This window comes from Urocampus carinirostris, chromosome 18 (assembly GCF_059441175.1).
Source record: "Urocampus carinirostris isolate Australia breed hairy pipefish chromosome 18, RoL_Ucar_1.0, whole genome shotgun sequence".
Classification (NCBI taxonomy): Eukaryota; Metazoa; Chordata; class Actinopteri; order Syngnathiformes; family Syngnathidae; genus Urocampus; species Urocampus carinirostris.
Genome location: NC_142366.1, coordinates 29596259 through 29622155, shown reverse-complemented (window position 1 = coordinate 29622155; position 25897 = coordinate 29596259). Strand labels below are relative to the sequence as shown.

The following is a 25897-nucleotide window of genomic DNA, read 5'->3' as shown; positions in this document are numbered from 1 at the left end:
TGTCACGGTTTGCTGCGAGAGCCAAACAGGAAGGTGCTTGTCCCGGTGATTTACAAAAACAGATAAGACGACAGCGGGGACTGATGAAAGGTTTTCCGGGTTTGTCTAGATAAATAATAGGATAAAGTGTATTGTAGTTTATTGTGCCAAGAAGAGATGTGCAGGTTCAATAGCATTCTCCTCATTCGGGCCCCGGTGCTGTGGAATGCTCTTCCCCCTGAGATTCGATCTGCAACCTCAGTGGAAATGTTTAAATCTAAGCTTCAGAGACACTTCTATTCCATAGCATATTAATAACTTATATTTTATGTTGACACTGTGTATCATTTGCCCTCATGTAGGTTTTAGATGAGGGGATGGTGTCATAATAGTCTGGTTTGCAATAATCGTTGGTCTGTGCAGCCCTTTGAGACTCTTTGTGATTAAGGGTGTCACAAATAAACATGACTCGACTCATCCTGAGATTTTTGAGTTTTTCCTTGCCCTTATGTCAGTTTTGGATCAGGGGATGGTGTCTTAATAGTCTGTAGTTTGCAATATTCTTTGATCTGTGCAGCTCTTTGAGACTCTTTGTGATAAAGGGCGTCACAATCAAACATGACTTGACTTGAGGTAAAGGGAAAGTTTTGCTTTGGCCTAGTTTTTGATTTAAAGCCGAAATGCATATTGTCTTTGTTACTATTTTATGACGTGTTTGTATCAAAATGTCACATTAAACAATGTTTTTGTCATATAGGGGAATACCGATAGATTAATACCAATTACCCTCACCTCTAATGCCTTCATTAAATTTACTAAACATTAAAAATATAAAAGAATAGCCATTTAAATGAACCATTTTTAAGTGTGTTTTGTCTTTTATTTTTATTTTATATTGCAGACGTGCTCGATTGTGCTTTGAGCAAGCTGAACATTCTTAATTTTCCTGTTAACCGAAAACTAGCGCGTCTTACTCCAGTGTCTGAAACTCATGACAAAAAGTTACCGGACACCTGGGCAGACAAAAGTTGCCTGCCCAGCCATAAAGTTGCCTGCCCCAACTTACACAACTTAAAACACAATAAGATGACTAATCGCAAAAAAACAAAAACAAAAAAAACAAAATAAAACAATTGTTGCAAAGTATTAAGTATTGATAATCAGAATATATAACCAAACAACACTTTAAAATTAAGTTTATTATAAATCTACTCATAACATTCATTGCATGTAAATGACATGGCTGTTTTCCACCATTTTCCTGCCATCAGTATGTACCTGTATTGACTCATCTTCATTCATGCAATGTTTGTGTTGCGTCGTCTGCTACAAGCCACGCGAACTCTTCTTTCCATGATGCTTTTCATGTACATTTACGTTTTGTAGCGTCATCAATTTTGTCAGCTTCTTTTGAAATATTCTTATTTGGCTTGATTCCTAACCACTTATCAATTTCTCTTGTGTTCTCTGTGCGTCTACGTTGGAAAATGATATGCAAATGCACAACCTTGTAAGGCTCGGGAAAGTTCGGAAGCAGGAAGTAATTTAATGCAGGCTTCTGATTGGCTGCCGAGTATGCAAATTGGCAAAATAACTGAAATTTCCAAACCGAACGAATATTTCAAAATCGGAATAAGGCAAGCGTTAGATTTGAAAAATAAATCTTTCTCGTTTTTTTTTTTTTTTTTTTTTAAGTTGTCGGCCACCCGGGCGGAGACGTTTTGTAAGTTGTACGCCCGATGTAAAAGATGCACGCCCCGGGCGTCCGGGCAGACGTTATTTCAGACACTGTCATTACATAAACACATGGGGTGAAATCCCATGCACACAAAACCATAAGCATAAGCTCCACTGCACCCACAGTCATTTTCATAGGTTCCCTTTGTCTCTCAGGTGTTTATATACACACTGGCTGGTAAACAATATTGCACATTAACATATAAAGTGAAAAATGCTCCATATAGACACAAACAAACTTCCAGGCCGTCTGCTTCTTTGCTAATGGACCCGACCATCAGAATTACTGTATAACTAAGAATTACACGTGCCCGTGTGTTTTCCCCGAAATGCTAATGGTCGCTGCTCGCTTCATGAATATTTACTGCATCTCTGTGGTGCGCCGTTGCGACGAGCATGTCAAACATGCTCCCTCTTTTCTTCTCACCTTGCATATGTTTCACCACGAGTGCAATGTCTGGTACATTCTGTCCGTAGCTTTTTTTTTTTTTTCATGAAAAACGCTGCAGACGTTTTCATTTACCGGAATCATCTGTTTAACAACAAACCGGTAGAGCAGGGTGAGGGTTAGGGCTTCATTCTCTTTTGAGGGGTCAGTTTGTAACAGAACAAGTGTGACGATAACAGGAGTGTCTGAATGTTAATATTTGTTTTCCTGAAAGCCACAATCAAATAACCATGGTTGGGTAGGGTTACTTTAACTTGATTACTTTCAATTACTTTTGGATTACTCCAATACCAAATATGCTAATAAAATAAAAAAGAAACAAAATATGAATAAAATGATGACTCACAACACGTGGTAAGCTTTCTTTCCTGGCTTTGATGTCTTTGATCTCCGGCAAAACTAACATAAAATGCGACAGAAACAAAATGAAAATCAATCCAAACAGCTTGCCAACATCATTTTTGCCGGTCCATGTATTCTGTTACTCCCCGAACCTGCACACAATTTAGTCATTTTATTCATATTTAGTTTCTTTTGTCTTTTATTAGCATATTTGGTATTGGAATAATCCAAAAGTAATTGAAAGTAATCAAGTTAAAGTAACCCTACCCAACCCTGCAAATAACCTTTTCGGATTCTTTACAGAACAAAAGTCAGAAAATAAATAATAACACTATTAACACTAATTTCTCCACAGTCAAGTCAAGTCACATTTATTTATATAGCCCTTAATCACAAAAATGTCTCAAAGGACTGCACGGGATTACAATTACAAAATTACACAATTACCTGATCTTAAACCAGCATGCGGGCAAGGAACAACTCAAAAACCTCAGTGTGAGGAAAAAAGAGAAACCTTGAGAAAGGACCTCACATGCGGTAATCCCCCTTCCAGGATTCACAGAAAAACAAGGCCATGAAACAAAATCTTTCTGCTGTGATGTGCGCGGTCTTAACAGGTCCACAGTCAGCTCAGTTGTCAGAGCACTAGACCACCAATGGTATATATATATATATATATAAATATATATATAAATATATATATATATATATATATATATATATATATATATATATAATCAGTGTTTCTTAACTGATTGGTCGGGTATGGGCTGTGGGCCTCTTTCCTGGCACTATCATGCTAAGAAGGGTCAACTAGACTCCTTAGATGGCGATAATTCCCTGCTCGATCACTTTTACCTATTTCAGTCGGCACTTGAGACGCACCACACCCCTTTTTATTGTGATTTTCTCATGATTACTGATGTGACTCAGCTGTGTCTGTTCATATGAAGCCAACAGCCGCGGGTTCCGATTGGCACCCTGTCACTATTTGAACCCAGTCCTGTCAGTCCCCTGTTGTCAGTCCGTCCGCAAACCTTAGTGTATACTAGGAAGGTTTATTTCGACCCACTATTCTCCAATTGGCTACGTGTATGCAGCTATCTTTAGCTTTTTCGTATTGGTTAACTTCTCCCCGCAAGATGGCGTCTCGGCTCCTCCCATGGGCGTGCCAAGCAGTCGTTTGCGCTCAACAATCCCACGCCACAGCCCCTTGATGTCTGGATCATTCTGCGTCAGCACACTCATAATAATAATAATAATAATAATTTCCTTTTTATTGTCATTCTTTGTAACAATGTACACAGAACGAAATGTCGATACACCTGACCCGTTGTAGCGAGTCGATGCAGCCGCAGCCAGAGGGCGCCGCCATTATACCAATTAGGTATGTCTCGGTCGAGGCGCGAACCAGCGACCTCCCAGTCTCAAAGCGGGCACACTACCATCTAGGCTACTGAGCTGGTCCTGTTATCAAAATTCCTTGACAAAACAATATGCATTTCACACAAACTGCTCTGACCTGTTATTGTACATTAAACTAAAGCACAGTTGGTGAATATCTGTATTGCATTAAACTGAATATATGTAACTTGTAGTCAATCATATAAAATCCTTTATAGTCAAATGTATAAAATCCGTTAATGGGTATGTTGATTGGAGACGACTGAGGTACAGGAACATGTGGACAAAGGGCTAATTGTGATTGTTTACTCTGTGAAAGACAATTAACCCATTATTTAAAAACGAGAAGTGCTTTTAGCATTCCGGATGCCACCGCAGGGATGTTTTGACACATTTAACTCCCTGCCAGGAGAAGATGGAGACGGGGAAGGCTTAATTTCAAATGCGCGCCAAAGTCTTGCCCGTGAGCAATGCACAGCGCTGGTTAATTTTAGATGATGCAGGGACGGAAGCATCTGCTCGCAATGTCGGAAATCTCTTTTAAACGCTCCTCTTAGTAGGAGCAATGAGGGGCTCTAGCTCGTTTTTCGGGGGTAAGGCCTGAGGCTTGCACACCAGGAGTGGATGTATTTTGATATCCTATAATCGCACACCTTCAGAAAGGTGCAGTTAGTGGTCCCAATTTACATTCCTGTAAAAATGAACTGCTGAAAATAAATGATGGTGTCAATTTTTAATTTCCTGTCAGCGCATGCTTTGCTTTACAGGATGTGGTATGAAAATCAGGACTTGATAAACCAGCGAGGTAACAATTCAATAACGTGATATTCGATTAGTTATTGCAGTAATTTAATACATTTTTATGGATGGGTGATGCAATTACTGTCCCTGCAAAATAGATTGTTTTCTTGAATGATAAATGATATTGAAATTTGACCATATTATCATTTTAATATACATTTTTTTAGGAATAATCTGATTTAAATAACTGACTTTGATTTGTTTTATTGTACGGCCACAACTTGATTTAAATAGATGTCCATCTATTTAACTCAATTTAATATAAAATATGAAAATAGCCACGTCCACTTAGTCAAAACCAAAAAAAGGTCCAAACAAGTGATATACCGCCCTTTTTCGGTGCAAGCTTCGTTTCCTTCTCGTTTGTTGACTCTGGGACTATGTTTACGGAGTCTGCCATGACAATCAATGAGCTCACATGGTGGGTGTGGCATTGTGTGGTGCTTGCAAACTTTGAATTGCGTTTATTGGCTTTTGCTATTATGAAAACATGCCTCTGATTGGTCGGCGCTTTTGGATTTCGAACATTAACAATTGTGGTTGGCCAAAAATCCATCACTCACTACAAAACCATAAAACCTTGATGAGCTTTGCATGGCTGACGCGGCCATCTGTTAGTGTGTGTAAAAAAGGAAAGTGTGAAGCACACTGTAAAACGATTTGGGATGTCTTCGACTTAAAAAACGCTATATAAATGCAGAACATTTACATTTAGTCATTTAGTAGCTATCGATGATAGATAAAAACACTTATGGTGTAAAATTCAACCTCCATGCAACAACACATAACCAAGAAAATTGCTAATAATGCTAAATAAATGCATATCAATCGCAACCTAACATTAATCAAAATAGTATCCAAGTCAATGAGAAAACAATATTCATGTGAATTATTACTGTTATCCTCCTTGAGGAGCAGTTATATCTCCTTGTAACAGGCACGGTCAAAAAATGTGATGCCTTAAAAGCTTAGTATCGGCACCATTACGAGTATCTGGTATTGATACTCAACCATTTCTAGTTATTAAGACCTAAATTATGAATTGGCAACTAGAAGAAAAAATAAGTAGCTTATTACTCGCCAATGTATTGAAGGAGGGAGGGAGGGAGAGAGGGAGAGAGAGAGAGAGGGAGAGGGACAGAGAGAGGGAGAGAGAGAGAGAGAGAATAGAGAGAGAGAGAGGGACAGAGAGAGGGAGAGAGAGAGAGAGAGAGAGAGAGAGAATAGAGAGAGAGAGAGAGAATAGAGAGAATAGAGAATAGGTGTATTCGGAAGCCCGCGATATTTCCGGTGACGTAATAACATGATTCAGGTTGTCATGACGATCATGGAAATGCAGTCATCATCATTCCTCTCTGTCCCGACAGTTATGAATGCACTTTTTTAGCAATAATAAGCGTTAAGTCTGTATTTTCTGTTCTATCACCACATTGCGTGTACTCGACATATGGGCCGGTGCTTACACAATGCCATACGTGATAATACGGTGGATTCAGTAAAGAAACCAGGCACCAAGCGTTGATCTCATCAAAGCCATTCCTGCCATGTAGTTGTGATTTATCATTCTGAAATCATTCCCTGAGTCTAGATACTCAGGGAATAGCTGCGCAAAAGCCTTTACAATAGCTTATTTATTTATTTATTTATTATTCTTTTTTCAAACCTCAGGGACGAACCTCAGAAAAACAGATGGAATATGGCACCGAATGAGTTAATTAATATAAACATGTCATTTATTGTGATTTACCATCCTTCGATTTCAGGATCTTGGTATTCATGATAATGATGTCAGCTACTATTAGAAAGGCTGGTACAGATACCACATGTGAGTACTTGTCCATCCCTAGTAAAAAACTGATTTTATATATGAGACCATGGCAGTTTTATGTATTTCCTGAAAGAAATTGTACATTTCTAAGCTCGGTCCGGAGCCTTTGCTCTGAAAATGCTGTTCTACTAGTGATCCCAAGAGCCAAGATAAGATCCGTAGGTTGAAGAGCGTTCTCCATTCCGGCTCCGGTGCTGTGGAATGCTCTTCCCTCTGAGATTCGATCTGCACCCTCAGTGGAACTGTTTAAATGTAGGCTTAAAACACACTTCTACTCTATAGCATATGAATAACTTATATTTTATGTTGACAATATCTGTGTATTATTTGCCCTCATGTAGGTTTTAGATCATGGGATGGTGTAATAATAGTCTGTGGTTTGCAATAATCGGTTGTCTGCACAGCCCTTTGTGATTAAGGGCGTCACAAATAAACTTGACTTGACTTTATACACTTATGTTATTTATCAATTGATCAGACGAGTAGTGGCGGTAAGAGTGCTGACATTTTAACCACTAGACCACGAGTTATACAGATGACATGTGAAATGGCATTTAAGCTTATCTCAGTATCACACCATTTTTTTTCCTCGCGCTGCCAGAAACACTGATTTGCATAGTGCATTATTATTAAATTGTGCACTCTTTGCACAAATTCGGTAGTAAATTGTACAACAATGAATAGTATACTGTACAAACATACATACTTTATTATTATCACTATATATCCATCCAACTTAAAATTACTGTATCCATTTCCATAAATAATATATGTATTTCTCATCGTTATCACTGTATTATGCAATATCTAAGGCGCACCCACGGGACATAAGGTGCACATTCAAATTTCTGGCTAAATTGGGGTTCATAGGTGCGCCTTGTCGTCTGACAAATATAGTAAATGTCCGTTTATACGAAACTGGACTGAATATTCCAAGCTATTCGCCGCTATTTTGTTTTGACATCTTGTGTAGTCATTCATCACAACAGCCAGAGTCAATAAAAATAGTTTCCTTGCTGTCCAAACTGTCTCATTCGAGAAAGATACACTTGTTGTGACAAAAAAAACCGTTGCATGTTGAGTTATGTGAGTGAAAAGGCGAGCAATGATGAATGAATGAATAAAACATCAGTGCTGTCACTCCTTTTTTCCTGCTCCACTTTCTCTTTCCCTCCGTGGTGTCAGCGAAAGGTAGCCCCCGTCGAGCAGGGTGACACAAAAGTGACATATGAACAGCGGCCTCTGGGTGACACGTCGAACTTGTTGAATGAGCTCGACAAAGCGGATCAGAATTGTTTGCGTGTGTAAATGCAGTATCTGAAACTTGTGACCAAAATTTACCGGACACCAGGGCAGACAACTTTTCAGAGTTTTCACAACTTGAAACACAATAAGAAGACTCATCGTAAAAAACAAAAAACAAAAAAAAACATTGTTGCAAAGTATTGATAATTGATAATCAGAATATATAACAGAACAACACGTTAGAATTAAGTTGATTATAAATCTACTTATCACATTCATTGCATGTATATGCCATCGCTGTTTTCCATCTGCCATCAGTATGTACCTGTATTTACATATTTTCATTCATGCAATGTTTGCGTTGCGTCGTCTGCTACAAACCACGTGAACTCCTCTTTCCACAATGCTTTTAATGTACCTTTACATTTTGTAGCGTCATCAATTTTGTTAACTTCTTTTGAATATTCCTTCTGGGGCTTGATTCCTAACCACTTATCCATTTTTCTTGTATTCTCTGTGCGTCTACTTTGGAAAACCATATGCAGGACCTGAGAACGCTCTGGAAAGTCTGGAAGCACAAAGTTATTCAATGCCGGCTTCTGATCGGCTGCCGAGTATGCAAATTGCCAAACGAACCAAAATTTCCAAACGAAACAGATTTTGAAATCGGAATGAAGCATAGGTTTGATTTGAGAAAAAAAAATGTAGTTTTGTTTTCTTTTCTTTTTTTTTTCTTGAAAAAGTTGGCGGCCACCCGGGCAGGGATGTTGTGTAAGTTGTACGCCCAACCTAAAATAGAATAGAATAGAATAGAATAGAATATACCTTTATTGTCATTGTTACAAATGGGCTAACATATTGTGACAACGAAATTGGGCATGACACTCCAGTTTTACACATAGTGAGGGTATGAGCAAGAAGATAAAGGAACAGAGAAGATAATGTTATAAAACAAGGGGAATAAGGCTATAGTTATAATTTACATGGTATTTACACAACAATGTCAGCATGTGGGATGTTACATACAGGGTTGTCGTGATAACGTTGTATCGTAACGGTTGTGCAATATTGCATTTGGTGCAAAGTCATCATGGTGCAAAAATAGTCCGCATATACATTGGTGCAAGCATAGACATCATAGTGCAAAAAAAGGAATGGTCAGACATTGTGCAATTTGAGCATTAAACGTAGTGCACCACTGGAGAGCCACGTGAAGCCGCTGCGTATAGATGCTCGCCCTGGGCGTCCGGGCAGACGTTATTTCAGACACTGGTAAAAAATGTAACACTAAGTCTAATTTTATTTGTATATTAAGTGCTTATGTATCCTCAAAAGTCCCCTACTCATTCACCACACATGCACACACCTTCATTACAACAGCTACTTCATAATAAGCTTGCATTTTATTTTGATAATATACATCTTATTACTGTTTGGTTTTTTTGTGTGTTTTTAATGATGAGGAAGATGTGTTTTAACTATTTAGAGTTCACAATTGTTTTATAATGTTTTCATATTGGAAAAATGTGAGCAAATTTGAGCTATGAGCATGCCCCTGAAACAAATTAAGCTCGTATGCAGAGGTACCACTTTCCTGACCCAGAAGCATCCTCGCATCGAGTGTCATGCTGACCTCAACCTGACCAAGCCGACATAACAAGGCGCTGCCCTTGAGAAGGCTTTCTGTTTTACTGTTAAAACGAATCGGTCTTGTATTTTTGATTGTTATTCATCCAGACAGCTGTCAAAGTGACCTCTGTCTCACTAACAAGATGGCCGGCGATGATATAAACAGACAGATGCAAACTCCAACCGCCAGCCAGCTACTAAATCAAAATAGAGTTGGAATTTTGAAAAGCATAAAACTTACTTAGCAATGAGTGAAAACGACAAAAAGCGTGTTTTATTTGTATTCCGTAGATGGAAAATGGGAGTGCCAACAGCGGTCGACAAGTTGGAATTCAGATTATAATACTGAAATAATATATTTCCATTCGCGTAAAACACCCGAATAAGAATGTGTATGATGTTTTTATTATTCTTTATTTGTTTTGGGTATACTTTTTCTTTTACTGTATTTTCTTTTTTAATATTCTAACACTTTCCCTTTAATTATTCACCCATAATTTTACCTGGACTTTGAGTTGTGTGATGTAAACTGAACAATGTTTAGAGAAAACAACATTATACAAATAGTCAGTTAAACAAAGTTGGATTTAAACAAGTTCAACAAGACTGAACACACATTTTTATCTTTCATATGTCTGTGTCTGCAGTGGTTACATTAAGTCTAAAGTTTTCATCATTGATTTTTAAAGAGTTTATATCATTTTTACGGGTTCGTGGCCATAAACCATAGCTGCAGTAATCTAGTAATCTAGCGCGTCACCTTTAAGAGAGAGGCGGGGAGACAAACAGGAACATTTATGGGTGGATGATAGACAGTTTAGTATCTACGCATTGTTTTAGTATATTTTAGTATATTTTCATAAACATTTATGTCAGTGTCTGAAATAACGTCTGCCCGGACGCCTGGGGCGTGCTTCTTTTACGTCGGGCGCACAAATGACAAATCATCTCCGCCCGAGTGGCTGACAACTTTTTCAAGAAAATGTTTTATTTTATTTTATTTTTTTTCAAATCAACCGTTTGCTCTATTCTGATTTTGAAATCTTTGTTCGATTTGGAAATTTCGTAATTTCAGTGAGTTTGGCAATTTGCATACTCGGCAGCCAATCAGAAGCGTGCATCGAATAACTTTGTGCTTCCGGACTTTGCCGAGAGTTATAAGGTCGTGCATTTGCACATAATTTTTCCAAAGTAGACGCACAGAGAACACAAGAAAAATGGAGAAGTGGTTAGGAATCAATCCAAAACCTCAGCCCTAGAAGAAAGATTCAAATGAAGCTAACAAAATTGATGACGCTACAAAATGTTCATTAAAAGCATGGTGGAAAGAGGGGTTCATGTGGCTTGTAGCAGATGACTCAACGCCAACATTGCATGAATGAAGATGAGTCAATACAGGTACATACTTATGGCAGATGGAAAACAGCGATGTCATATACATGCAATGAATGAGATAAGTAGATTTATAATCAACTTAATTCTAAAGTGTTGTTCTGTTATATATTCTGATTATCAATCCTTAATACTTTGCAACAATGTTTTTTTTTGTGATGATTCATCTTAATGTGTTTCAAGTTGTGAAAATTGGGGCAGGAAACTTTATGGCTGGACAGGGAACTTTTCAGAGTTGTCTGCCCTAGTGTCCGCTATCTTTTTGACATGAGTTTCAGACATTAATATATTCTAAAGTCATTTTTCACCCCTATTCTGCCAATAATCTGGTTGGGCTTGGGCATAAGATCTTCCCTCTAATCACAACTTTGAAACCTTCTCCCATTTTTTATCTCGAACAGCTCGTTGAGTCCAGATGCCGACCCCGACGGTTCGTTCCAAAGGGAGGGCTTCGCTCGCCAGAGCATGTCGGAAAAGCGCACCAAGCAGTACGAAAACGCAGCTCAGCTGGAGATCATCAAGTCCCGCAAGTCCAAGAGCATGGACCTGGGTAAAGATCACATTTTTCTATTCACGTTTCAAATTGTAAAGTCCCTAAAGCAAAACTTTGGCTCCATGTCGGAACACGAGTTGATATTTGAGTTTGTTTTTCTGACCTCCTTCGGTTATCTTTTTTCAGTATGGGTTGCAAATATAATCAAATTATCCGAGGACAGGAAGAGAGTAGAGTGGACATGGAGATGAGATGTCTCATGGCCGCAAATGCACATCTTATCTCTTGGCGATATCAAAAAAGCCTCCTGATTGTTTCAAAGTTATGTCAGCATTTATATGTATATTTGATTAGTCCTGAAAATGAACTGAGCTTTTTAACTTATCAGGCAATCGTTGAATGCATTTTTTTCCATTGTTCAGTACTTGTAATGTTATTATATCCTATCCCCGTTTGCTTTGGAAGCACTTGAAAGCCCTGACCTCAACCAAATCGAATATCTCATCTCATCTCATCAGCCGTACCGCTTATCCTCATTAGGGTCGCGGGGGGGCTGGAGCCCATCCCAGCCATCTCCGGGCAGTGGGCAGGGGACACCCTGAACTGGTTGCCAGCCAATCGCAGGGCAAATCGAATATGTTCTTTTCAATCTTTCAAATATGATCTGAGGCGAGCATATCAATGCATTTGGAGCATCAGCAGGCTTCCTTCAAACTAGTCTGTAAACTTATTTTAAACATGCTTCCTTTATGCCAAATACAATGTTTCACCTTTATTTCAGCCGAGCATTGTTGTGCTGTTTTTTTTTTTTGTTGTTTTTGTTTTTTTTGGGGGGGATATACTACTCTGGAAATACTACAAAAATATGACAGAAATACAGAAATACTACATACATATCACAAAAGTTCTACAGAAATACTACTATGGAAATAATACAAAAATACAGAAATACTACGATGGAAATCGTAGAAAAATACTACAGAAATGCTACAAAAATGCCATAAAAATATCACTATGGAAAGACTACAAGAATACTACAAAAATGCTAATATGGGAATACTACAAAAACACTAAGGAAATACCAACAATATAATAAATAATTCTATGGAAAGACTACAGAAATACTACTGTAAATACTAAAGAAATGTGACAAAAATACGACAGAAAATGCTACATAAATGCCAAAACATACTTATATGGGAATAATACAAAAATACTACAGAAATGCTTCAAAAACACTACTATGGAAATACTACAAACCTACTACATAAATACTTTTATGGAAATAATACAAAAATACTACAGAAATATTATACAAGTTCTACAAAAATACTACTATGGAAATAATACAAAAAATACTGCTATGGAAATACTACAGAACTACTACAATGGAAATAATACAAAACTATGACAGAAATGCTACAAAAATACCAATATGGAAATACTCAAATACTATGGAAATGCTACAAAAATACTACTATGAAAACAATATAAAAATACTACATAAATGCTACAGAGATGCCATAAAAAATACTTTTATGGAAATACTACAAACCTTCTACAGAAATGCTACTAAGGAAATACTACAAACATACTAAAGGAATGCTACAAAAATAATAATATGAAAATAACACAAAAACAGCCCTTTGACACTTCTTGTGATTAAGGGCTATACAAATAAATGTGACTTGACTTGACATGGTCACAACTATCATGAATATGGCCAATACTCAACTAAATCCCTAAACTTTTTAAGGACCCCTTTACCATAAACATGCTTAGCATAAAATATATGCCAATCATTTAGTACATTTACATGCAGGGAATAGAATAGAATAGAATAGAATAGAATAGAATATGCCTTTATTGTCATTGTTACAACCATAGTCTGATTCATATGGTTGATAGGTGGGGATATTTTTTTATTAATAGGGTAGTGTTACTTGTTTTCACTAGTGAAATTGTAGTTCATTTAAACACATTTGGTTTATTCGATGCCCTATGAGCATTTTTGATCATTCCTCATTCCATTATTTACTTCATCTGTGCCACAGAGAAGTCTGGTCTTTTCGGTCAGAAACAAATTATACATGTTAACTCTGGCTGTATCACTCAACAATCCTCATGTGAATTTCTGTAACATTTTTGTTGCCTCTCACTTTGGCAAAAATTCCAGCTTTATCTACAAATGTAGCGTGTACATTTGTTCTTCTGGCAAGCAACAAACAAGTAAAACTTACTGTATATACACAAGACTCAGCTCACTTTTTTTTACAAGGAAGGAACAAGAGGGTCCATGATTTTGGTGACCAAAATTAAATAAAGCTGTAGTCTACAGTATGCCCACTAAAGCAAATACACCCCTCACACTTCTGCAGAAATTTCATCATAATGTTTGATTGAACAACACTGAGGAAACATCACTTCGACACAATAAAAGGTAGTCTGTGTAAAGCTTAAATAGCTGTGTAAGTTTATTTATTCAAAAAACTTAAATATAGCCATTCTTAGCTAAAGTAACAAAAGTGAGTACATCCTTAAGTAAAAGTTCCTGAAGTTCACAATTTTGTGTGGCCACCATAATTCTGCCGAACCACTTTAATGCTCCTGGCCATGGATTTCACCAGAGCCTCCACCCTCTGCTTGATGATGTCCCAAACATGTTCTATTGGATTTAGATCTGGAGACATGCTTATTTTCATTGCGTCAAGCTGATATTTCTTCATTGATGTTTTATTAAACATTATAATGAAATATCTGCAGGAATATGAGGGGTTTACTTGCTGCATTTAGATTACAAAAAAAAGCATTTCCCTTGTTCCTTCCAATCAGGTCATGGAAACAGCTTATTCTGATTTGTCCCAAAAGCTGAATTATGATATCAATGTCAATAATTCCTATATTAAACCTACCTCTTTAGTCTTTTTAACACTAGGGGGATGCCACATGTGCGGTCCCTTCTCAAGGTTTCTTCATTTTCCTCATGTTGAGGTTTTTGAGTTTTCCCTTGCCCTCATGTTGGTTCCAGATCAGGGGATGGTGTAATAATAGTCTGTGTAATAACCTGTGAAGCCCTTTGAGACTCTTTGTAATTAAGGACTATACAAATAAAAATGACCAGGCTAGCACGGCGGTGCAGTGGTTAGCGCGTGTGCGGCACAGTTCTGAGGTCATGAGATTGAACCTTCCTGTGTGGAGTTTGCATGTTCTCCCCCGTGCTTGTGTGGGTTTCCCTCCCATATTCCAGAAACATGCATTTCAGGTTAATTTGCCTGTCCAAATTGTCCCTAGGTGTGATTGAGTGAGTGAGTTGTCCGTCTCTGTGTGCCCTGCGACTGGCTGGCAACCAGTTCAGGTTGTCCCCCGCCCACTGGCCGAAGATAGCTGGGATGGGCTCCAGCACCTCTGCGACCCTACTGAGGATAAGCGATGCAGATAATGAATGATTGAATGAATGAATAAAACATACCAAATGTGCCTGATGTGAAAAAAGGGGGCCCCTAATTTATGTTCGGATTAACAAACCTGTTACTGATTTTAAATCATCAGCTCGATGATATTTAACCGTTTCCATCATTTGTTTATGGTCACCAAACTCTCATTGACAAACGAACAGATTGCCATAGCATTCTTTAGAATTTAATTTCTAAACTAGATCCGTAACTTTCTTTTCCGAAGTTCATTTACTCATTAATGAGGCTCCTCTCGCTCGAGCGCTACCCAAACTAATTGCTTAACACGCTCAACGATGAGTTCTCACATCCTCGGCCGTAGGGATTTTTGTTTCTCCTTTAAAATGTCTTCCAGGTGCTCCCGTATCACAGCAGCAGATGGATTTCTTGTCTTTGAAGAGCCTCATTGTTGAGATATGCTAAATTGATCAGACACCCTATGTTCCTGTTCCATTTAGATGGAAAACGAGATTGGAACAAAAAAAATAGGAGCTGTGCCGTACCTTGCTGGGATATCTTATGATTGACAGACCTTTGCATGGAATGTAATATCCTCTTCTTTTAAGTCTCATTCTCAAATAAGACAGCCCCCTTTATTCAACTTCATTGTCCCTTCTTCTCTTGGCTCTGCGTGTTTGCATGATAGCGTTCATGCTTATGTTGGTCTCTTTAACAGTAGCTGATGAGATTAGCCAGTGGAGGTAAGCATATGTGCCAGGACTTTTATTCAATTTTTACAATGGGCCATTATGTTTTGGTGGGTCGATAAAAGAGATTATACGAGTGACCCCCTCTCTTTTCCCATTACTAACTCATTACAACCCTTGGTTCAGTTCCCACCTCCCGAGTGGTTTGTGCACAATAGTGGAAATAGTTGGATGGTGCTGAATAGTGGCTGGTAATATTGCAACATGAAAGAAAATACTGAGCACAGCTCAGGTGTTGAGGGCACTGGTGTCCAAATGTTGAGGAGCACTTGCAATAATGGTGTCAAGTGCCACATAGTTTTTCTGCCTTAATGAAATGGATCCATTACAGGGCTATATTATCTCTGTTCTGTAGCTTGTTACTAAAATGATTTGGTAGTCAAATAACCACAGAAATGAGAGAATACCCGATTCATTTGATTAAAAGGTCCAAAGTCCAGTTTCGGCCCCATATCAAATACTTTATGTCCCGCGACCTTTGTCATCTAATCAAAATAGGTGGCCTGCCAGTAATGTTGACCGACCGTAGTATACAATACATTTGTAGATGATGGTAGTAATCCTTTGTCCACCTTGCCCTTGGCTTTTTGAGATAATTTTAGTCCACCTAATTTCCGACATGGTGACTGTAAATTAAAAAAAAAAAAAAAAAAGAAAGAAAGAAAGAAAGAAAGTTGACTGCGAGGGCCGCCGCTTCCAGGACAAGTGGAATTGTTTTTCGCCGAAATCTGAAACAACTCGGTCCGCCTAATTGATCAAAAGACTGTGGCTGTTTTCAAAGAATATAGAATGTAGAACATCGTATCAAGACAGAACATGCTGACTACAAACGGCTAACTGGAAAAGAGCGCTGTTAAAAGGTGAAGCAACAGGAGGCTGACCACGCAAGTCAAATGAAAATACTACAAAGGCCTTTTCATTTTACTTTCATTAGACTCTATTTGACATTTTCCGCTTACCAAATCTGGCCCGCTTTCTGAAAAGCTTGGACACCCCTGTTTTAGGGCATCTTTGGATCTGACATTGTTTTTATCATTTTCTTTACCTGAAACTCTGTTCTACAAGGACTACTAGTTATTTGTATGCATTTTATTGGCTTAAGTGCATGTAAAATTTCCTTGGAAAGCTGGGTTACTACGTAGAACACATTCATATAAGTCATTTGTCAAGCTGGGTCTAGTGTAGCAATTTGTTTTTTCACGTTTTTTCCGTTTTGTTTATTTTGGTTCACCAACACATTATTGGCAAGGACATCCTGCAACTGTGACTAAGATATTACTTGTAAGTCCCCTTCATTAAGTTTTTTTTTTTTTTTTTTTTTAACGACACATGTTGAGGGTACAGAGGACGTCCTCCTCCATGCCATTGATCTACAACTGGCTGGCTCTAGGGACGTCTCCTTTGGGTACCTGGACTTGGCCTTTCCCTGACCACCTTGGAGGCTATTTTTACCGTAATTACCCTTTTACGGTCCGGGCTCTTTGAATAAATTATGTCTGATGGAGCTCCCGTCTGTACACAGATCTTACATGCAAGCGACCATGGTGAATAATAGCTGGGTTGCATAGTTTCAGCTGGTCTAATTATAGTATGGGCTCCTGTCCCTGTAATAACTGCTGCTGATTTATTCATGGAGTTTGCCATGGCTTCCTGTTAACGCTTAATGGCAATGGATCTTCCCCAATTAAAAACCTTTGCTCTTAATAGTCCCAAGGAGGAGGGAAGTTTTTGCCTAACACAGTTTCAGGTGTGCTGGTGATTTGTAGGGATTAGAGTCCTTTGTGCATGTTTCAGTGCAGAGATTTGCATAGGTCTTCAAAACTCTCGCCTGAATGCAATCGGGTAGGGGTGTATGTATTTTACGATACTGAATAAGAGGGCGTCGAGGAGCTGAGCGAATAGACTCTGGAGATAGCAATCACATTATAGAAGGGCACACAGAGAGCTGTCCGTCAAACTCTCCCTTGAGAGCCCGGGATTTTTTTTTTCCTTCCCCTCGATGAAAACAAAGGAAGGTTGCAGCTGGCAGTGGTCTTCGGGCAAACGCTCTCTCGTTTCTCTTCTCCTTCCCCATCGCCTTTGTGTCTGCGCCACTCACTGCCATTCAGCGAGCTTGCGAGAAACAATGGCCAAGTGGATCGTGACGGCGAATACAGAGTGGGAGGATAATTCCCTGTTTCCGAATACGGCAGATGTCATTTCGGTTCCCTTCAACTGTTGCATCCTGTACGAGATTGCATTCCCATTGTGTCAAACGCACTCTGGCTTCTGCAAGTCGGCTCTCTGCAGGCTTTCAGCAAAAAGGCTTGTTGGAGTCATTGTATGTCTGTGTTGCTGGGTAGCGTCTTCATTTTTCAGTACACTAAATAACAGTATTTTCGTGATACTCTTATACAGCTTCATACGTTTGGTCCCATGCCTATTTAAAACAGTTTTGTGATACAACTCATGCAAGCTCAGTTGAAATAAATATTTGACATGGTGAAAAGTGAAATAAAATATCACATTATACAACTGAGAAGTATCTGTAGACTTGTGAGATAGATTTAAAACTTAGTCAAATAAGGTTTATTTGTATAGCCCTTAATCACAAAGTGTCTCAAAGGGCTGCACAGATCAAATACTATTATGACACCAACCCATCATCTACAACCTACATGAGGGCAAATAATACATATTATCAACATACAATATGGGTTATTCATATGCTATAGAATAGAAGTGTGTTTTAAGCTTAGATTTAAACATTTCCACTGAGGTTGCAGATCAAATCTCAGGGGGAAGAAGATTCCACAGCACCGGTGCCCGAATGGGGAACGCTTTTGAACCTGCGGATTTTTTGGCTCTTGGGATGACTAGCAGACCAGCATTTTCAGAGCGAAAGCTCCGGACCAGAACATAGGGAGGAATTAAATCTGAAAGATATGAGGGAGCAAGTACATGCATAATTTTGTATACTACCAACAGAACCTTAAAATCACATCTCAAGCTAACAGGGAGCCAATCCAGGTTAGCTAAAATCGGGGTCATGTGATCAAACTGTCTTGTCTTAGTTAAAAGCCTCGCTGCAGCATTTTGTACCAGCTGAAGGATCTTGATTTTGGACTTCGGGAGACCGGGGAGTAGTGCATTACAGTAATCTAGACTGGATGTAACAAACGCGTGAATTATAATCTCTGCATCTGACTAAGACAGCATAGGGCAAATTTGACCATCCTGGCTCACAATACCGTCAAAAATTATGTTTGCACATATCTCGTGACTTGCTACAGTTTGGCTATAAACAATTGTATACTACCATGAGTTACTTGTACATTGAAATCAAGTAGAAAAAATAAAAACATGTTGGTAGCCTCTCCCTTTTTTTCACATGCAGCTAAATACAGTGCTGTCTTTTGGTGCAGAAGAAGCTAGTTTTCAGTATAACAGACGACATTGCAAGTTTTCAGTGTAAAATAAGCATTTTTCAGCAAAGAGGCCATTGATTTCTAGCACATCAGTATTTTGTGGTGTTGTTGAAGTGTACCATAGTATTTTTTTTTATCCCTCACGCGGTCATTATTGCAGAAACAAAAAAATATTGATACTGTAAACATATTGGGGAAATTATGGGTGTGTCAGGTTTGTATTTTATTTTAATTTTGTTAATATTTTGCTGTGATTCGGGATTGTATTATATGTTTCATCTTTTTAAGTTTAGCAATATTTTATGCTGTTTTCCTCATGTTAAAGTTTTTGTGTTTTTCCTTGCCCTCATGTAGGTTTTAGATCAGGTGATGTGGTAAAAATAGTCTGTGGTTTGCAATAATCTGTGGTCTATGCATCCCTTTGAGACTCTTTGTGATTAAAGGCTATACAAATAAACGTGAATTGAAACATGTATTCAGTTTAAGTCGCATCAGTTAATAATACAATTGTTTACTTTATGGACTTTAAAGGTAGTTTTATTTTTGAAATTGTTGAACTATCATCTGGGAATCTTGGGGAAAAATTGAGACTTTCAATACTACAGCTTTCTCCACTGACAGTTCCTGGCTTCAGTTTGGCTTGTGGAAAAGTTGGCGCCATTCCTTAATGGTGTCGGTCCAGTCCTTATTCTGTCTTCCTCTCTTGCTGCCCCCTTTGACTGGAGAATGATCTTGGCCAGTCCTGATGTTCTGGTCATTCGCCTGTCTATTTTGCATTCCTCAAATATAACCTTTGCGACTTATGAACATTTTGTTTAGACTGTTTCCCATAGTATGCTTTTTTTTTTTTTTGGGTGGATGAGTTCCGAATACACCTTTCAGCACTAGTTGCACACCGTCCAATTTAATTTGTTTTAACTATCCTCTAGTTGCATGTGCAACCATGCCTGATGCAGCATTATAGGATTGTTCAGTTATTTGTAATGGTGCTTTCAGAATTGGAAACCGGCTCTCCCGGGACCAGGACATGTTTACTAGCATTGACTGAGGGTGAGATGGAATGGAGTTTAAAAACAACGGCAGTGCATTTAGCAGTCTGGAAGGCGGACTCCAGTGGATAACAGCTGACCTTTTTAGCCTATTTGACTTCTCAGACAGTCGATCTATGGGAACAATGAATGGAGGGAAATAACTCACACTTTGTCAAGGTGTATTGGTAGCAGATGTAACTGAAGGAGGAAAGTCCCCTTCTGACCTTAAAGACCTTCATCTTACTCCTTAGCCCATTATCTACATTGGCATTGCTTCAACCCCTCACAAAATTGATTTCAGTGGAGCTACTGCATCGTGGATGCCAAATTATTTTTTCTTAAACTATTGGGTTTTTCTTCAACACCTTTTTAGGGTCACTAAGCAGCAATGGGTCACACCTCATTTACCCAAAACTCAAACACACCAACATGTGTGTCAGTCATATGGTTTGAGTTATTGTGTCTAGATGGATGAGTCCCCATATTTTGGTCTCACGGACCATTAGCTCTTACGCCGCACTCACACAATTTCCAATTTTCCCTCACCGCCACAGGTTCCTCTGGAAAAAGCGAAAATGTCGGACCCATACTGGGCCTCAAAAAGTCCAGTTCCCTGGAAAGTCTCCACACGGCTCTGGTAGCGGCGACGCGAAACGGCGAGATCAACGTCAACCGTCCGCGTTCCCGCATTATCAGAAGCCGGGGATGCAACGAGAGTTTCAGGGCGGCCATCGATAAGTCGTACGACAGACCCAGCGGAAATGCGGCTGAGGAAGAAAACGGCATGGATACATGTGAGTGTGCACAATGACACGGGTGTCCAACTGTTTAATTACGTTGATGCATCGGCCCCACTGTGAAACGCTTCATCTGGGCCCTTAGGACCACATGACCTTTTTCAATTACCCCCGAGTCCAATCTGAATTCTCCCTTTTCCCAAATAGCTTCACTGATAAGTGCTTTTTTTAAGAGTACAAATTGTGCCTGGGGATTTTAGCTCAATTGTAAACATTAAAGTGTAGATGCTTTTAGCTTAGCCCACCTTTCATAATTTTCTGTAAACGGAAGCTGCCAAGTGAAAAAAGAAAGAAAAAATATTTTATAGCTTAATTAGGAGAGTCAAACTAATTTTAGCTTGGCGGCCACATGGCCGAAATACAATCGCATGGGGGTAACGACTATTAAATTAACGGCTTAAAAAGTGTGAGTTAACTGGAGGGCTAGGATCTTTTTGGAGGCTTTAATTTAATTTATGATTTAGGGATGTAGGATTTGAGTTTTTTTTTATTTATTTTTTTACCTTCACTAACATTTCATATATTGTAATGTGTATCAACAACAACAACTGAATTAATTTCCACTACAGGCTATATAACACAGGCAAACCCCTGCAGACTGGAAGGTGAAAAAATAGCATTTTATATATATATATATACCACAACCATATCCCCCTAGTGGGAGGTGGCTAGAGTCATTTCTGACTCTTTTTGGAGATTGATTCAGAGGAGGGGATTCCCAGCCCCCTCGCTCCACCCAACTGAGGTGTTGGGAGTCATTAGGTGACCAAACCCCCCAATTCCAACCCCTAATGCTGAACGCCAAGCAGGGAGGCAACTGGTACCAATGTTTTAAGTCTTAGGTATGACCCGGCCGAGGCTTGAACCACAACCTCCCAGTCTCGGGGCGGCGCCATACCCCCAAGGCCACAGAGCTGGTTAAAAAATAGCACACATTCATTATTTTAAAATATTGATTTCACAGTGTTCAAGTCTTTTTTATTATTATTTATTTTTTGTAAAAATGTTTTCCTGAGTAAATACCTTTCTCTGTTATATTTCATATCTGTTATAAAATGGAGTTAATGAGAGAGTCAGGGTCGAAAGGCTGGCCTAGCGTGAGCTGAGGTTCGCAGACGGACTGACAACAGGTGACAGAAAGAAGGGTGTTTAAAAAGAGACGAGCAGCCAATCAGCCTCCGAGGCAGTTGGCACCAAATGAGCAGACTCTGGTGCCTCACATCAGTAATCGTGACTCACGGTTGTTTTTATTTTTTTAATATATTTGTTTTCATATTTAGCTAAAGTAAGGAAATTATCAGGGGGTTGTATTTCCTCAATGTTCTCTGGTTGATTAATGGTAGTCAGCAAATAGAGCTACAGTGGGTGTATTGCTGTGGCGACTGGCTTGGGTTACATCCACTGGACATATTATAACAGTTTTTTCTTGTGTTCTCTCAACATTGTCTTGTGGTGATGCGGTGGACCATAGTTGGACCGCGGGTCATGGGTTTCAAGCAGAGAGTAACTTAATCTTTCAATATCAACACTATTTTTGTTTTTATGTCAATATAAATAGCACCCTTGCTCATCGCCCTCTTTCCTTCTACGTAGTGCTGTGCACGTCCTGGAACAGCATTTCTAAAATTAAGATAAAAGCAGATAGGTGCGGTGGGAAAACAAATATATGAAAGCTATTTGAACTCAGTTAGAATGCAAAAATACCCAATATAGCGTGTTAATAAAGAACATTTAAATAGTATTACGAAAAATACACACTGTAATAAAAATAGGGTAATATGCAAATGTGGGGTTGGGGTTTTATATGGGCTTTTACTCCCCCGGGTGGAGTTAAAGAGCCTCATGACTTGAGTGTAATTGCACTAACCAGAAGCCAGAGTCTGTTCCTGGAAGGACAACTTTGTAAAATAGTTTTACAATATTTTTTGTTTATTATTGTGGAACATAAACATTTTTTTACTGAGCATAAAACAAACGCTCTCAAACATCCATACCTCCACATATTTCCCCTCAGGGTTGATGATAAAAAAGCCAGTGTTTGACATATCCAGATGGGTGTCTTATGTTTTGCCAACAGGTAATAATATAGCAGCACCACGAAGGTAATTGCAATATATACATTTGCATCTCGCAAAGGATTCTATTAAACGTGCGTGGAGATGGATTGGGGGGGTGGATCTGAGAAAGAAGAAATATTTTCCTGAAATGCTTTGTTCTCATAAGCTCTGTCTGGGAGCCACTAAATACAGTCTTATCTCTGCAAAGAAAAATGAGGAAAGCAGGCGATTTCCGCCACTGCTGCTGCCGCTTATTGCATTCAGCAGCCCTCCCCGCACCATATTCAAATAACTCTGTTTTTCAATTTAGATAAAAGCGTCACTGAGGTTAATAGTCATAGTTGACGGATAAGCCGCCGTTGTCCTCTGCTCTTGGACTTTTATTCATATAAAATAAGAAATGGGCATCAGCTAAGTCAAACACGTCCCCAAAAGAGATCCAGAAAAAGCACCTCGGCGTTGAAACAGGACAAGCAATTGCGCTTGTCCGTCCTAGCCTGAGCTGACAGGCCATCTTTAATGTGCTTGATTTTGCAAAGTTTGACAAAAGTGGCCCAAAGTGATTCCTGCGGTTTTCCTGTCGGCGCAAATTATCTCCTGACTCTTTTATCAACGCTTTGCCTGCTAGTTGAAGCTGTCAGGTCTTTTCTTTCCCGGTCTGAGGTATTAAATTCCTGAGGATAGCCATACTAATTTGCGTTTCAAAGGAATTTATCTATTTTTGAAAGACCCGTTTGATTGCTTAAATTATGCCTGAATTATGTGGAAATATCTAGGATTATCTTTGTCTCATCTGACTTTTACAGCTATTTCTAAACATTTGTCACAACGGCTTTTTTTTACCTTTTAAACAAATGTTTCACAAAACTAGCAGCATTTGAATTGCTAATTACTGTAAAATTAAGGCTTTAAAGCGCACCTGATTATTGTCATGATTACCGATGTCACTCACCTGTGCCCGCTCCTTTGACGCCAACTGCCTCAGACTCTGATTGCCTCCCTCTCACTCCTTTCTGTCACCTGTTGTCAGTCCGTCTGCGAACCTCAGTTTCCTCTAGGCAAGCTTTTCGAACCCTGACTCACTCCTCTTTTTTGCTCCCGTCTGTTTCCCGGCTTCGACTGGTTTTTTTATCTTGACCAAGTACTCTCTCCTCTCCTGGCTTTCGACTCGTTGCTGATCCCGACCACGTTTTTTACTCTCCTGTCCCGGCTACTGACCCGTTTCAGAGCAACCTGCTTCCCGCGACCAGCGATCACCGGATCGTGTGTGCAATCCTTTCCTATCTTCTAATACAATTGAGATAAACGTAACGCAAGTGGGTCCTGTCTCCCTTCTGGTCCTGACAATTATAAGCCCCACCCAGTATATTTTTGAAGGAAAAAGCATTTTGTATATACAAAACCTGCACCTGACGATAAGTTGTATGTTCCCACATTGAAACATTAGATATTTACAAAGAAAGACGGTGCACAGAAGGGAAAAAAATATATACTATACCTTAACCCCTTCACTTTTGATAAACAAATATGTCTGTATCACCAGTCACTAAAATATGTTTAGAACATATTATTAGAAAGCTTCTCTTGGGATTCAGGATATGATGACCGTTTCAAAATATCAGAGAAACATCACAGTTAGTCCGAAACAAGATACCCCGAGTCTGCTTACAAAATGGCGGTTACACTGCGCTCTGGCTTTGCTTTGCCATTGTATTTCCTCCCTCGTGATTAGCAGCTGCTACCATTTGTTTTCAAGAAGTGTGACCGCCCCCTACGGGTCACGCCAAGAGGACATGGACATTTATTATGGGCTGTACCCAAAAATTAGGTAGCGTTTTCCATTCGTGCATTGTACTGGAAAAAACTCCCTGCAACTGAAAATGGAAGCTACATAATATTGTCATTTTATTCTACAACTGTATAGGAGGATATTTGTCTAAAACACATTAACACACATATTGAGATCCACAAGTATTTGTGATATTTACTTAGGATCCAGACATCATATGTCCTTATAAATGCACATGCAAAATTGAAAATTACATATGTAAATGCAGCGTCTGAAATAACGTCTGCCCGGACGCCCGGGGCGTGCATCTTAAACGTCGGGCGTACAACTTACAAAACGTCTCCGCCCGGGTGGCCGACAACTTTTTTAAGAAAAAGAAAAAAAAAAAAAAAAAACACAATTATTTTTTTTTTCAAATCAAACATTTGCTTTATTCCGATTTCGCTATCTTCGTTCGGTTTGGAAATATCGGTTCGTTTGGCAATTTGCATACCCATAGGCCAATCAGAAGCCTGCATCGAATACCTTCGTACTTCTGGACTCTCCCAAGCCTTATAAGGCCGTGCATTTGCATATCATTTTCCAATGCTATTCTTTCACTTTGAAATTAATCAGGTCATTTTTTCCATGCTCCTGTTTCCATCTCATTCAACTTGACTAGCATGCCATAATGGCAAAAATGCTATAACGCTAACTGTATTGCTCGCATTGGCAATTTCTATATTGCAGAGAGGATCTCACGATTACGCCATGTTTGCAATTAAGCTCCCTTGGCACTTTTTTCAAGATTACTTACTGTATATGTACAATTACTGACGGATTAATTACATTTTGCACATCACTTCTCATTAGACGTGATGGGGAACTTTGAGTTTAATCAAGCGCATATCACCTAAGGAGTTTGGATTCTATTTGATGTCTGGTTTTGAATTAGACTCTGATGTAAATTACCAACCCGATCCACATGGCTAGCGTTAGCGCTTCATCACATAATTTATGTGAAATGGGCCAAAGATGAAAAAAAAGTCCACCAGGAGGGAAAAAAGTGTATATTAAACACTTAATTTGAAGGAGATCAGCAAACTTGCTAAAAATTTTAGATGACTACAAACTTATTTTGGAGTGAAACGCAAATCCGCTTTGCCATATTTGTCAAAAACCAGAACTGGATCAGGACCCAAACGCGTGACGTTCTCTCACAAGCCGTTTGTTTTACGGGAAATGGGGAGTCATGCACGTTAGGCAGTGGTCTGGCGTGGAAAGACGGGAAGCCAAAGACCGACAAGATCGATTCAAATTGCCCGAGTTGATATCGGACAGATGGGGTCGATACCGGACGGGACGGCCGGGATAGAAAAT

The 25897-nt window shown here is 39.1% G+C and overlaps 1 protein-coding gene across 1 annotated transcript in view; it reads left to right on the top strand.

Annotated features, from left to right (window-relative positions):
• LOC148348797 (partitioning defective 3 homolog) overlaps nt 1–25897 on the top strand; it is a 387206-nt gene that overhangs the window by 207954 nt on the left and 153355 nt on the right. Inside the window, exons 17-18 of the mRNA XM_088322738.1 lie at nt 11207–11355; nt 20450–20689. Coding sequence (XP_088178864.1) covers nt 11207–11355; nt 20450–20689 — 389 coding nt within the window. The remainder of the gene's footprint in view (nt 1–11206; nt 11356–20449; nt 20690–25897) is intronic.